Source organism: Buteo buteo, chromosome 17, assembly GCF_964188355.1.
Source record: "Buteo buteo chromosome 17, bButBut1.hap1.1, whole genome shotgun sequence".
Lineage (NCBI taxonomy): Eukaryota > Metazoa > Chordata > Aves > Accipitriformes > Accipitridae > Buteo > Buteo buteo.
In genome coordinates, this window is record NC_134187.1 from 30,067,804 (window position 1) to 30,082,426 (window position 14,623).

General features: G+C 50.9%; 1 protein-coding gene across 2 annotated transcripts in view; it reads right to left on the reverse strand.

Annotated features, from left to right (window-relative positions):
- The window catches only part of VDR (vitamin D receptor), a 39,408-nt gene that overhangs the window by 16,602 nt on the left and 8,183 nt on the right, over nucleotides 1-14,623 (reverse strand). Inside the window, exons 1-3 of one of the 2 annotated variants that reach the window (XM_075049636.1) lie at nucleotides 6,091-6,147; nucleotides 2,977-3,048; nucleotides 1,270-1,420 (exon numbers count right to left, since the gene is read on the reverse strand). In XM_075049636.1, coding sequence (XP_074905737.1) covers nucleotides 1,270-1,420; nucleotides 2,977-3,040 — 215 coding nt within the window. In that variant the 5' untranslated portion in view covers nucleotides 3,041-3,048; nucleotides 6,091-6,147. Of the gene's footprint in view, nucleotides 1-1,269; nucleotides 1,421-2,976; nucleotides 3,049-6,090; nucleotides 6,148-14,623 lie in introns of those variants that run through there. The other variant, XM_075049635.1, reaches the window with a different exon arrangement.

Below are 14,623 nucleotides of genomic sequence, written 5' to 3' on the forward strand. Positions count from 1 at the left end.
AAGCCAGACCATTGCCTCTGCATACAATGGGGATGGTAAGGTCAGGGACACCAGACCAGAGTGCAGAAGAGAGCACCTGAGAATTACTCATTTAGTGGCAGTAATTGAGGAAAATGTTGTCGCTCAGGTTGGCCAGGCTTCAAATCTGCCCTGTTCAAAAACAGACTGCAAGACTGTGGTATGTGAAAACCCCCATCTAGCCCTGAAATTCCTGCAAGAGGAGGAGTTATGACTTTGCTGTGAAAGTTCAAGCTCTGGTTGCTGTAACAGCCCAGCTCAAGGTGTAAAGCTGTGCACTCCAGTGTTTGCAATCCCACAGCCACCTGTGCCACCATCTCATTACAGTGCAAAATACTTAAGCAAGGCTTTTCCCAGCCAGTCCTTTGCCAGTCATTATCTTGCTTCATTTCACCAGCGCTTAGTCATTCTCTCACTTGGTGCAAGCGATCTGAACTCCCACGTGAATGGTTCAGCACCATCTGTATGGGAGCATCGCCTTGACAGACACAGGGGTAAAACCGAGCTTCTAACAAATATCCACAAACCTGCAACTCTCCAGACTCAGAGACCCCAGCAGCTTTCAGAGCTGTTTCTGCCTTGCTGAGGGCCAGCTTGACACCACTCAAGACTCCCACCTGACACTGGAAAAAAAGCCTGAAAACAGCTGCATATACAGCCTACAGCTACTTTAAACCCCCAAGAGCCAGAGTGGTGACTGAAAGACTGCCTGATTTTGGAAAGAGCTTGGTGCCCGCTCCAGCAGGTGGGCAGAGGACCCCATGCATCTCCATACACAAGTGCACAGAGCTTCAGAGCAGACATTACAGGCAGCTTGCTTTAAAGAATAGAAGTTTGTGGCCATCATACAAGTTTAGTTTTCAAAGATGGCTAGTTTCTGGTGCATTTTCCCAGGTGCCATCCATAGTGTGCGAGAGCCTCTTACACCCCTGCCTATACAGCACGTGGAGGTCTGCAAGGCTCCCAGACAGATGGAAGTCTCTGGCTAAGGGGAAAACAACGCATTTCCCAGTAGCAGGGTGCCACAGCAAGCCACAAGAAGGGCAATAGTTTGTGATCTCTCCATTATCAAGATTTGCAGGCACGTCAGCTGTCTGCAATGCAGGCACAGGTCTGGCAAGGCTGTCTGCAGCCCAGCTTTGCAGGGATGCAGGTAACTGGAAGAGCAGCCAGGCAGCACCCTGCTGATCAGACCACCCGCTCCTCCAGGCTTGCTGGTAAGATTCCTCCTCCCCAAAGACCCTCACTCACCTGAAGAAGCCCTTGCAGCCTTCACAGGTCATGGCATTGAAGTGAAAGCCAGTGGCTCTGTCTCCACAGACACCGCAGATACGGGGCACGTTCCTGTCAAACTCGCCAGCTGGGTCGGAAAGCGATGTGCTAGCAGCCATGGTCTCCATGTCTGGGAGAGCAGAGAAAGCCAGGTATTTATTTTGTAAAGCTGTCACAGCTTTACGAAGAGCAAATTGGATGCAAATAAAAGGCTTTTTCCTTGGCTTCAACACCGTTTGGCAAGACAAACTTCTGTGTTCCCTTTGGCTCTGTGCACTAACACCACCAAAAAGCAGGTTCTAGCCAGTTTTTAGTAAGCGTACACATTTGCTCATCTACCCAGTAAAACCAGGACTGATGCCCCCTTCCCATACCCCAACCTTAAACACACCACAGACCATGCTCACAGCAGTTTGCTGTGCTTCAGTGGAAGAACTCCTATAGCCCACCCCAAACCCAGATTGTTTTTCTCCCTCTCACTCCTTCGCATTTGTTTTCAGAAAGCCTTGAAAGGACCAGAATTCACCCAGATCAATGCTGTGAAACCACAGGGAAAGAGGTCATGCCGCCCGTACGCTGGTGCAGAATTTCCCTTGTGCACTGACAGGAAGCGGCACCAGCACACTCATGCCAGCTCCCGTAAGTGAGAAAAATCCCAAATACAAGTCAAGTGAACATCGTTTTAAAAAAAAAAACCTTCAACAGGGATGTAAACAAGGGAGGGAGGAAATAGTACTCCCAACACAGATCGCTGAAATTAATATTAAAATGAAGCTTTTAATAGACTTTCCCTGGCTTACAATATTCACTGGTAGAAGTCTGTCTGCTATTAGAAAGACCAAGTATCTAAAAGCACTGGGAAAATAAAGGTTAGAAGTTTTCACGGTGCGAAATCTTGGTAAAGACCACACTGAGACTGCAGTTTCAGATGGCACCATCCAGTAGTTCAGTAGAACAGGCTGTGTTTGTAGCTCAGCTTACCCTGCGAGTTCTCAGCAGCTCCCGTGCCTCAGTCTCCCCATACACAGGGCAGAGTTACCCCTTTCTGCGCATCTCAGGATGAGAAATTTTAAGTTGATTCAAGAGCTTCAAACAAGCCTTTTTTTTTTTTTCCTTTAAGTATGGCTAAATGTTTTCTCAAGAGGCACTGCAGATAGCTGCAGCATGCTGCGCTGTCTCTAGTCTGTTTTCAAAAGGCTTTTAGCTGGTGCTGGAATTGTCCTGTGTAAAATGCTCTTTATCAGTCGCTCAGTAACTCCAGACAGCGAGTCTGGAGCAAAAGTGAATTCAGAAAAAAGCAAGAGAACAACCCTACAATTTAAGTCTCACTGTAAGTCTACCAGTCTGCTATTCCTTGATCCCAGTAAAGCCTGGACTCCTCTTGATCCCCTGCCAGGGTAGAGCAGCTCCGCAGAGCTCGCACACAAAGCCCAAAGGCCCTTCGGCCAGCAAGTAATGTCCCCGGAGGACCTGGGGATGTATAGCTCCCAAAGCAACTCCGGGAGCTTGGAGTTTTCTCTGATCTTGGTCTCACCTGTACTTCACCTGAAACTTAGCACAGCCAACAGTCCTAGCACCTTTAGATCAGAGTCCTAGTCACCTATTCTGCTTGGAGAAAGCCCCCAGGAAAGGACAGACACAACCCCAAGGACAACGTCCTCCGTGCGGAGGAGGGTTATCGCTTACCTGTATCTGGAAGATATGCCATGCTCTGCTGGTGCATTTCCCAGGAGCTCTGGAGCTGGGACATGGAGCCACCTGCAATTAAAAAGACAGACAGGACACAGTCCGAGACAGCTCAAAACATCAAGGTCGATGACTCAAAGGAGAGCGTCCGACTGCACGCCCCGGTCCCGGCTCGCTCCAGCCCTTTGGCGAGACGTAAGCACCGTGCCCAGGGTGGGGTGACCTTGAAATAGCCTGCCAGCTCGGGTACCACTTGTCTGGTTCCCACACCACCTCCTCACCGCGGAACCGTGGGGAGATATCGCAACACCCCGGCCACCCTCCCCGTGCTGGCGGGTTGCTAAGGGAGCCGGAGGAACGCACCGGCGAAGGCAGCGGCCACCCTCGGCGAGGGCAAGGGCACAGGAAGGAAAGAAGACAGCAGGAGGTGCTCAGCTCGTTCCTTTAACCTCAGTAATATTTTCCTATAAATTTAAATTTCACAATTCAGCCTGCCAAGCGTGCAGCAGCGTGAGAGCCACTGGCTTGCGTGGGATGGCGTAAAGCAGAACTGAGTGGCTGCTATAAACACGGGTCCTCCTGCAACAGAGCATGCATGCTCAAAGTCAATGGGATCACCGAGTATGTGGAGCTTTTCTTTGTTCTTCCAGCAGCTCTGCTCGTGGATGAGAAGCACCACACCGGCACCAGGCTAACAGTGTTGAGACAGAGCTAGGAAAAGGTTTTATTTAGGTGCTTAGCCTTCCTTGAGCTTCTCCTCAAGGTCTGGCTAACCTGTATTAGCAACAGGGCGGTAAGTCGGCTTGTCCCCGTGGGTCACTCCACTGTTCAGCAGAGACTCACAGCCCCCAACGATGAAGGTGCCACAACATAGGGCCAAAGCAAGGAGAGCTGTGGATGCAAACCGCGTCCCACGGCCAGTCAGCTCACAAAACGTGCCTCCAGCCAGAGGGTTTATTCTCCTCGAGCGCTGCGCTGCAGGACAGCGCTGCAGCTACCACCAAGGGTCACGCCAGGAGCGAACAGCCAAGAGCAGCACTTGGGGATCTCCCCCCGGGAAAGCAGCGCGCAGTGGAGCTTCTGGATCTGGGATAAGCCTGAGACTCACCCGTGCTTGGCAGAAACCTGCTCAGGCCAGCTCCCAAGCACCCTCCCGAGCATCCACCTCCATTCCACCAGGTTTTGAGGTCCATAGGGGGAAGTAGGGCGCGGAGAGCCCCGAACAGGCTCGCCTTCCTGAAGGGCTGGATTCCGGGAGTGCCAACAGCCACTGCATACTGGGCCATGGCAAAACACCCGCTGAGCTCCCAAACTGGAAGCTGCTCTGTTGGTCATGCAGGGCATCTCTCTCCAGCAAGCATCAGGGCTGCTTTTGGGTGAAGACCCTTGTGGAGACCTCAGCAAACCTCCTCCCTGCCATACAGGCATCCTGACGCACCGTTTAATACTGCTCCAGTGCTTTGTGTTGGTCCCTGCTCTACCACACCTTCCCAGGACCATGCATGGGGACACCTCCAGCATCACGAGGCAGGATGGGGAAAGCAGGTGCTGATGGCAACCAGTCACCCTAGGAGAGGTCTCCTCCCACCCTTGTCATGCCTTTTGCTTTCTCCAGTTCTCAGTTAAAAAAAAAACAAGATGTTATTTGGTCACCAGTGTTGTAATAAGTCTGTGCCAGATGCAATTCCCACATGGATGGCGGCGCTGCTTCAACCTACCATCTCTGACTTCTTGGAAAACGTTACTCAGCCCCATAATGGAAGTGACGTCAGTGCGCGGGGTGGAGCGCGCATGGGAGTTTCCCTCCACCCCCATGGAAGGTCGCCCATTCATCAAACCTGACATTTAGCCTTCACCTCTTGGAAGAAGCAAAATAATCTGCATTAGAAGCACTGACCTCTTTTGAGCAGAAAGGTCAAACCAGTTTTGTGGCTGGTTATAGCAAAGTTGCATCAACCCAGTTGTCGCCCCAGCAAAGCCCCGGGGTTGGCTCTGAGCAGCCGTGCTTTGCTAAATCTAAGGTTTCCCATCACCTCATTCCCAAGGCACCAAATCCATGCATAGGTCAGGAAATTTCAACCTTCAGATGATCCTTTTTGGGGGTTTGTACATAGCTGTCACAGCAGCAAAGCTCAAAGAGCCACAAGATGCTGGCGGGGAAGGCTGCGTGATCGTAATTAGCAGCCGGAACCCTCCGCTGGGATGCTGCCAGATGATGCAGCAGCACAGAAGCCACCATGGTCAAGGTTTAAAGACATGGGAAAAGTCCACCTGCAGGAGACACCGAGAGGGAAAAACAGTGCAAATAAGCCAGCTGACTGCTGTGTAAAGGGCTGCAGTTGGTAGCTCGGCTCCAGCCTCCCTGCAGCAGCTGTTATTTAGTCCAGGGTCGCAATAGATCCCTCATACCTGGGAAGGCAGGAGGATGCGGCAAGGCAGAAGCAAGAGCTGGCCGCCCCTGCGTCCACCTCCCTGCCTTCCCCAGAGGGGTGACTCACTTCTGCTGGCCACCGGTGCCGGGAAGACCCAACCCAAGCTGGTGCCGTGCCTCCCCCTCCGTCTGTCCCTGCGCACAGCCGGCCCGTCTCCCACCGGCGTGCGACGGACCAGCGACGCAGCCCTTGCACACGCACAGCCTCCATCGCCGCAGCTGGAAGAGTCATTAACCCCAAGCAGGAAACGTCTCCCGCTTTGGCCTCCAGCCTCGTCTGAGCAACCGGAGCTCTGCAGATGCGGACCAGGGGCAGGCAGCAGCTTCCCAAAGCAGGTGAAGCACGGATGGAGCCACGCGCTGCTGGCCGAGAGCCTCCTGCGAGCAGCAGTTCAACAGCTGCGCTCAGGGAAAGCGGCACACGGCCGGGAAGCTAGAACACATCTGCTAGAAGGGAAACAACGGTACAAGGCGGGGGAGCATCCTCTGGAGGGGTTTGCCATTCCCCAAATGTAACCCAGCTTAAAGGAAACCGGGCAAGTCATCCCGAAAATTAGCGTAACAACCATTGAAAGCACAGCCCAGTGACCGTGGGGTGGCTGCATGAGCACTGGGACCTCCAGTATGGGGTACAGGAGGGGCACCAGTGCCACAGGACAAGAAATGAGAGCATGGAAAGTTACCTGCATGTAGAGGGAAACAAGCACAGCGTCTGCTCTTCTTCCTCCTTTATGCCGAGCCCAAAGGAGAATCCTTTGCTTTTAAGTCCCTATTTATTTCCAAGTACCCTCAGTAACCACTCAGAAACTGGTAGGAAGTACTTTGCTGAGGTGTTTTCTCATGCTTTATCACTTTCCTTTTTCTCTTGCCAACTTGCAAAACTCGCACTCACAGCTCATCAGGACTTGGCAGAGGGGAAGAGGCTTCGGAGGATGACTGCTCCCGCCGAAAGCCTTAGTCACTCGCGTTCGGTGTCTGCACAGCAGCAGGTTTCCTTCCCAGCATCGCAGCACCAAACTGCTTCCTTCCTTCCACTAGCCACAGCAATAGCCAGAGCTGGGAATAACACGCAAGCTAAAACAAAACCAGAGCCAGAAACCAGTGCCGGAGGTGTGACGGGAGACTGGTTGTGGGGCTGCTGCTCAGCAGCCAGCTGGGCTTCAGATGCTCCATGCTTCCCTGACGCACAAAGCCAGAAATACATTTTAATGTGAATGTCCAGCATAAGAAATACCTAGAAGCAAGGCCAGGGCTTTGTCTGGCCAAGGATACAGGTCTGTATTCAGCGAACTGCTCCCCAGGAGGTTCAGGCTTTGCTGAAATTTGGGGGAGAAACCAAGAAGTCTTTGGTGTTTTGAGACTACCATGATTAAACGTTTTCAGGATGCAGAAAATAAACCATTACAATACTGTGAAAGTATTTGTCACATTCTCAGTATCCTTGTTGCTCTGTCAAAATGCATTTTTTTGTGAATTTATTTGCCAAGCAAGACAAACAAACAAAAAAAACCACCTTTACCTGCATGGCCTGAAAGGAATAGGCTGGTTTCTGAAGTCTAAGTAAGTCCTCACCCTTGGCACTACTCTGACTTGCTGCTGAAGATTCTTAAGTCTTAGAGAGACCCATTCATTTACATGGAAGTTTTACTATTTTCCTGGCTCGCACTCAGTTAACACCACTGTTGACATGTCAAAACAAAACGATGCTCCATGGAGTCTCTGCAGAGCCTCTGGCAACACACTTGCATTTTAAGAAGCTTTTTCCAGTACAAATCAGGCTATTAATAACATCTAGTTGCAGCATGCGAGCAACCCCTTTCTCTATTAAAAAAAGGCAATTAAATAACTTCCTTCTGTAGCTCCAGGGAGCCCTGTTATTTAGCTGCTTTCCATGAGATTTATTAGACAGCAGATTGACAGCCTCCCAGGAAGATGAAGCACTGCTCCCACATGAGCCCAGCACCAGCCCATGCATGGATGGTGGCTCTGCATGTTGCACATGGATGGATGTAGCAGGTGAAGCTCCCTGTGCTGCTGCACGGTTCGATCCCTCTTGCCACTGCTCACCTTCATTTCTGGGTTGGAAGAACTTTTTTTTTTTTTTTGCAAGACCCAGAGTGGCTGCAACCTCCTGGGAGCTGGCAAGGAGATCTGGGAAGCCTGACAGCATCATGAGACTGGTAGTTATTTACTACCTGATGCACATCAGCTCATGCCACCCCTTCCTCCGCTAATTTGATTAGGTGTAAAATCCTCCCGAAGCCTCTGCTAACACCCCCAGACCAAGGCTGGAGGCTCCTCCATGCCAGGCAACACCTAAGCATGACAACTCCTACCCTGGAGAGCCCAGACACTCCCAGCCTGCAAACAACATGTCACTGCAGTGAGGCATTCAGAGGAGGGTCCGGCTGTGTGACGACCAAAGGAGCTACAAAAACTAGTTTCAAGAAGGTCAGAGAGACTTTTAAAAAAAAAAAAATCCCTCTAAGGAACAGGATGCTAATTGCATTCCTTGTGAGGAATCAGGCACTTATGGGCTCCCTAAACACTTTGTGGTATGGGAGTGAGCAAGCCTGGGGACACACTGAACTCAATTACAGCCACCAGCGCTCCCCAGTAATGTGGTTAGGAGCAGACATCTGTGCAGCCATGTCCCTGGCAGCAAAGCTAAAAAACAAAACAAAACGTTGAAAGAGCAAGATCAGGTCTGCTCTCAGCCTGGCAGGGCTCTCGCCAGCCCGCACTGTGACCCTGCACCTCCAGCATTACGGGGCATCTTTGCCATCACATCCAGAATCTGGGAAACCAGAAGGGAGGAGAGGGGATGCACGGGCCAGTCCCCAAATACGTGGGTTTGGGTTTCCAGGGTCATCAACACAGCAACGCTACCCTTCCCAACTCTTTTGTGAAGGATGATTGCTCTCCAAAGGTGTCGGAGCAACACCAGGAGCGCCTGCAGGCACACAGGAGCTGCAGAGCGTGCAACCCACTGGGTAGGCTGCAAAATACATCCCGCCACCCACATCCAAAGGCACGGCAACAAGTCCTCAAGCAAACACGTGTGCAAGGCAGGTCTCAGGACATGAATGTGCTTCCTCTCGCCTGCTGCAAGACTGGAGCCGGGGGCTGGAGTCCAGGCACAAATTGCATCAACCCTGGATGGGAAGCGCAGGAGAAGCCTGTTCAACAACCTGGGAAAGGGGCCAAGGGAGCCGGTGTGCGGCAGGGACAAGGGCTGGCCGGAGATGAGCATCACAGTGCCTCTCACAGCATGGAGAGGCAGAAGAAGAAAAAACGCCTGGCCATTTACAAGCTCTTCTACCACATAAGCCGAGGATCTTTATAGGATCTCACATTGCAATTAGGCAACAAATCCTTACATGTGCAGGTAAAAAGCAGAAAATATTTCTAGGTGCCATTCCCCTGACTGGAAGGAATGAAGTAAACAGATTTCCAGATTATGGCTCGGGCACCTCATCAAAAATACCTCCAACCTGACTCCTCACTGGCACGACGCTTTGTCATTTAAGCCACAAAAATTAGACAGAGTGCACGCTGCAGCAACCCATCTGGATCTGTGAGCCAAGGGGGACCCCACCGGCACTGCGTTAGTGGCAGCTGGATCGCTTTAATATGGGATTTTTATGCGAGCAATGTGTCCTTTCTCAAACTCCCCTTCAACAAATAAATGAAAGCAACTTTTCACACGGCCGCAACTTTGACACGGGCTGGCAGAGCTTCCCTCTTTGCACCTTCCCTGTATTGCGGCTTTTCAGCACAAGCCGGTACCTATTGATGCCATCTGGACTGGCTGCGGGAAGACAGAAAGGGGCTGTTTGGCTTCAGCCCGTCTCAGGCTCTGCCCTCGTTCCCAACCGACGAGCCTCATCCAAGCACGCATCCTCTCTGGACCAACTTGATGCAAGAGTTTACAGACGCAGAGCCAGGTCTCGAGACTGTCTGCCAACCGGGATGAGCAAGCCCGGCACACCCCACCTGCAGCAGAGGCCATCGGCTGCCGATAAGAGCAATAACAGAGAGGAGCGCTCAGTTACAGCATCGCAGGAGTGCCCAAAGACCCCCCCCATCCCTGCCCTGAGGAGCGAACACAGCAGAAGAGGCAAGAGCCAGCCCGAAACGCAGCGAGTTTCAATGCTGGTGAAGGACCTGCGAGCGCCATGGCATGGGAACTGGAAACACATACTGGGAAGGGTGGAGCATCCTCTGGCATTGAGTCACGGGCTGCCATGGGCTCCATCAGACTTTTGGGCTTCCTGAGCAGTCTTTTCCATAGAGACCTCCTGACCTGGGGCTTTTCCTCCTTGTTTGAAACCCCCTCTCTAATTATTAAACCAGCTCGTAATTCCCGTGATCACTAATCATGAAAAAGCAAGGCACTAAATTGCTTGTAGCATCACATGGAGTAAAGGAGCTGCTGCATTTTAACACTTCACATCTGCAACACTAATTCATTTAGAGATTCAGAGCCCAAAAGCATTTCTAGGGTAAAGCTAATCAAAACAAGCTTTTAGATAGGAGAACAGTTTCGGCAAAGCATTGCTCTCATGGACTTGGATTTCAAAGAAAGCATTGAGTAATGATTCACAACATGACATCATGCAAAGCAGCCTCAAAAACATCACACACTTATTTAAGTATACACATCTACCAGCTACATCAATTGCAGTGGTAGGAATTTTCGTTTTCTTGGACAAAGATCCAAAACTACTCAATCAGACCTAAAAAAACCCCCCCTATTCCAGACTGGCCATTTCAACCCCACTGCCACCTCCAGTTTGAGCTGGTACAGGAACAGCAATGGCTCTTCTCCCTTTGGAGGTCTGAGCGAGCCCAAACTGGGGAGCACTGGTGGCCCCAGAGTCAGGGTCCAAGCAGCCCCATGGTCCCCCTGGAGGAGGGGGGGGTCAGGGCAGCTGGGGTCCCTTCCCATTAGCTTGTAGCAGGGCTCTGTCTGGCCAGAGCAGGACTGGTTTCCAGGAATGGGCTAAACAATTCTATTTCCCCTGTTGTGGGAAATCATGACTGCTTTCAGGTGGAACAGGAAAGGAGGAGATTTCTCCCAGCCTCGTTCAAGCTCTCCCTACCCTCTCCCCCATTCAGCACCCGAACCACAGGGGCTGCCTGCCCCATCCCCAAGAGCTGCCTCTTAAATAGAAGATGCCCTTGATGTGGGCGAGAGGCAATTTGCAGCGGCTCTAGCTGCTCCAGAGATAAAAAACAGGAAAATAAGGAGAGGGAAGGGTGAAAGTTTGCCAACCGATAGAGCAAACAGCAGGGCAGATCAAACGTACCCATGCTAGGGCAGCACACCCCAGGAACGGGAGAGCAGGAAGTCAGAGGAGGAAAAAAACAAGCCCAGCAGTTTCTGAGCTCCCAGCCCTCACAAAGCCAAGCTCAGACATGGAAGAGATGGCAGCCCCACGTGTTGGATGAGACCAGCCACGGTACTGGGGCTCCACAGATGCCATTATTCTCTCCATCACACAACCACAGCAATATTCCTTGTTCACTCGATCCTCCTATGAGCTGGCACTTCAAACAAGTTGTATTTAATCATTTGATTGACATACCCCATGTCTTGAACGAGAAGGGGCACCACCATAGACTACTGCCTCCCAGCTCCATCTGCACATATTGCGGGGGGAAGAAAGCAAACCACGCGGACACATCCTTTGCAAGGGATGCCTCTCCTCCCAGCAAGGATCCCCTGCCCACAGGCACTGCGTTCCCTCCCTTTTTGTCAAAGCAAGCAGCACTGCCTGGGACTTTGCCTCCGAGTCTGCAAGCCGTGAAGAGCAAAACCCCTTTCCCCAATGCATTAGTCTTGAACATCTAAAAAAGTAGCTAGGCATCTCCTGGAGCAGGGAGACCACCGTGCCTGCAGTGTGCGAGCTGTCGAGCGCCTCATTTCCTGAGCGGTGCCGCAGGAGGATGTTAGTCACGAACAAGAAGCGAGGGCAGTCACCGAACCCACGCCTCACGGGCCAGAAAGCTTGGGTAAGACGACAAAAAACCCACACGCATTGGATCCACGCAATGGAAGTCGTGTTGGTTTTCTTTCACTCGGAAGCTGCTGCATGTGTTTATGATTTGTTTAAGGAGAAAAGCAGCTGTAAGATATTAAACTGGATTATCTCAATAATAGCTTAGGTGCTAGTATAGTGCTGTATTTACAACCAGAATTTAAAATTCTGGCACAACTGCCCGTCTGCACTACCTAAAACATGGTCCCTTGATTACTGCCAAATCCACTTACACTGCACCCAGAACAAGACAGAGCCATTTTACTCTTATTCTGCTAGGAAAAAACGTGCAAGACACCAGGTTTTCCCAACTTACCATCCCCACCACTTCACTGCATGCTCTGAAAGTGCACGTGGACCTTCCTCTAGACCTAGCCCAGCAGCAAAAAACACAATGCCTCATCAGCTTAGCTGATGCGAGGCTTGACATAAGCACTTTTCAGGTCTCCAGGACAGCTGGGTTAGCCTAAAACTTCCACAGTAGCAGCCTACACCAGGCTGCGATCCCAGTGAGCACCTCTGCCCAACACAGAGAGCCCAGGAAAGATGCAGTCTGCACGACAGCCTGGTTCATGCAATGAGTTTCAGTCATTACAGCTTTTTCCATAGTACCTGCATCACTACACCCAAGGGCACTGCAACACCCACAGGGGTGGAGATGGTCAACACCGCTGCAGCAGAGGGGTTTGGTCTGCGTGTGTATGTCTGTCCCTAAATGCTCCCATTTGTCAAAACTAGTCCACAGACACGGAAAACGTGTGGCATGTTCACACTTGCATGTCAGCCAAGCAGTTACTACAGGCTCCTTCCCGCTGCAGATCGAAGCATGCAACACTGATTGCGCTGCAGCTGGTTTGGCACCAGTGTGGAAACCCAGTTTTACCTGACTTTTGCGATTGAAGGGCTGAAGCAGATGCTGGAAGACAATCATTCAGCTTTGAAGTTACCAGGAAAGTAGGTGCACAAGTGCCAGTTCGCAGGAAGGATTCAGTCCATCCAACTTCCCTTCTGACTCACCAAAACAGCCTGCAAGGCGCTCTGCCCAGATTCAGAGGAAAAGCCTGCTCCTGGCTGCACCTCAGGCACATCCAACCAGCCTCCTTGCAAGACACCCCGAGCTCCCGTCCCTGCAAAGCTACGGCAGGTCTGCTTACAGAGCGGCTAAAGGAGGCTGCCGAGAGCACCGCGCTTGCTTCTCTGGGAGACGCTGCTTAAGGCAAGACAGCTATCAGCCAGCATAGTCCCTACCCCAAGTGTTCATTAGCTCAGGAGAAAAAAAAAGAGGGACAAAGTACAGAAAAGAGTTAGTCCCACTAAGAGGGGTTTTTTGCTGTCTTTTATGACTTACCACAGGCTAGGGAAGCAGAGAAAAGTCATGCTTAGCCTGATCCTCAACTGCAGGACATCCTGTTTGACTGTCCTAAGGCGTTCAAGAACTGCAGAATAAAACTAGCTATGGGAAGCTATCAACAACAGCAACAGCAACAACAAAAAAGAGGAAAGAAAAACCAAGTCTGGAGCTACCAAAGGCACCTCATGACGAGCTGAGGCCAGCGCAGGGCTTTGCTGCTGAGCCATAAGCAGCAGAGCTTTGTTTGCTTTTCAGATGGATGCAGTGAACAAACACATGTTTACCAGCACAGCCTCTCTCCCTACAGCACCACAGCCAGTACAGCTGGCACTTATTTTGCCCACTATGGTTTTACTGAAACGTAAAGATGACGACCTCCACGTGCAGGGTCTGTCCCCTCAGCCAGAGGATGCAGAAGCGGCGTTGCCCAATCAAGCACTTGCTCACCCTGGGCTCCTGGATGGCAATCCAGCAGGATCACAGAGCTGGCTGAGCACAAAGCATTTCCAACTGCAGAACAGGCTCCTAAATTTAATCTACACCAGCTGCACTGTGCAGTCTTTGGCATTAAGGTGCTGTAACCCTAACCCATTCACAAATTATCAGCAGCAGATGTCTCTGCCTTTCCTACCCCTTTGGCTTGTAATTTTAACTACAGACAGGAGTAGCACGTAATAGTGATTTCCTCCTTCCACATTTTCACTTCTTATCTAGAAGAGTTATTCCTCCAAGCTAATGTTTCCAATGGAAACTCTGCCTTTAGCTTAGTCAACATGATTTCCATGCTGATATATATCACCGTTGCTCTGCCTGTACCGTTGTGCCTCCAAGTAACACCACCACATTTGCACCCAGCTAATTGCAGGGCACAGCAAGGACAGGTCAAAGGGAATATTCTGCTTGAACAAATTCAGAATGGCAATTATTTCCACAGATGCTTCCCCATGACACTTAGTGTCACCTGAACCCTTCCTAGATTTCAATCATCCCCTCCTCTCGCTCCAAATCTCTCGTATGCTTTGCCTGTGCCTTTGTTTCCCAATCACTAATTCCAGGGTAGGAGCAGCCAAGGAATCCTTTCTCTCATATTCCAAAAATTCAGGAAAGGCCAACAGAAAGGAGCTGTCCCTGCATGTGGCAAATACCACACTCCTTAAGAGCTTCTCCCTTATTTCGAAATATATGCAAACAGGTTCTTGCTAAGAATGCAAACTGCTCTATCACTCTCCACCAGAGAGAGAAATCGCACCAAGAATACACACACACACCCCCAGGAACTCCCCAACAACTTTAATACTGGCAATATTTAATTTATCATATCAAGCCTCCCTCGAGGTTTTTTTTTTTGCCAGAGATGGAGGAAAAACTTCAGTTGATTAAGCTGCAGAATATTGCTGAAGTCTGCATAGAAATAAAGATCTGCTGAAGACATGTCCTAGACTTGGGAGAACTGAAGCTTGGCTGAAGAGAGTTTAAACCTTCATCCCCTGACTTGGAGCAAGTGCCAGGAGTTGAACGTCCACTCTTCAGCAGAAGCAACTCCTGGCTGGTTTCAGGCTGCCCAGGAGAGGATGGGAGGACTGGGAGAGCCACGCAAGCTCCCTTTTAATGCCACAGCTAAACCCACACAACCAGGTCAGATATTACAACACAGACATTCCCAGACTTGCTTGAAATAAGTGCATTAAGCCAGGCAAGCCACTCCCAGGGCACTCAGATATCAAGACTAGGCTACAGAAGAACAGCTCCTCTTTGCAAAGCACCAGCCCAGAGCTCTGCCAGAAGAGTCCAGAATTCAAGGTCTTGGGATTCACAAAGTCA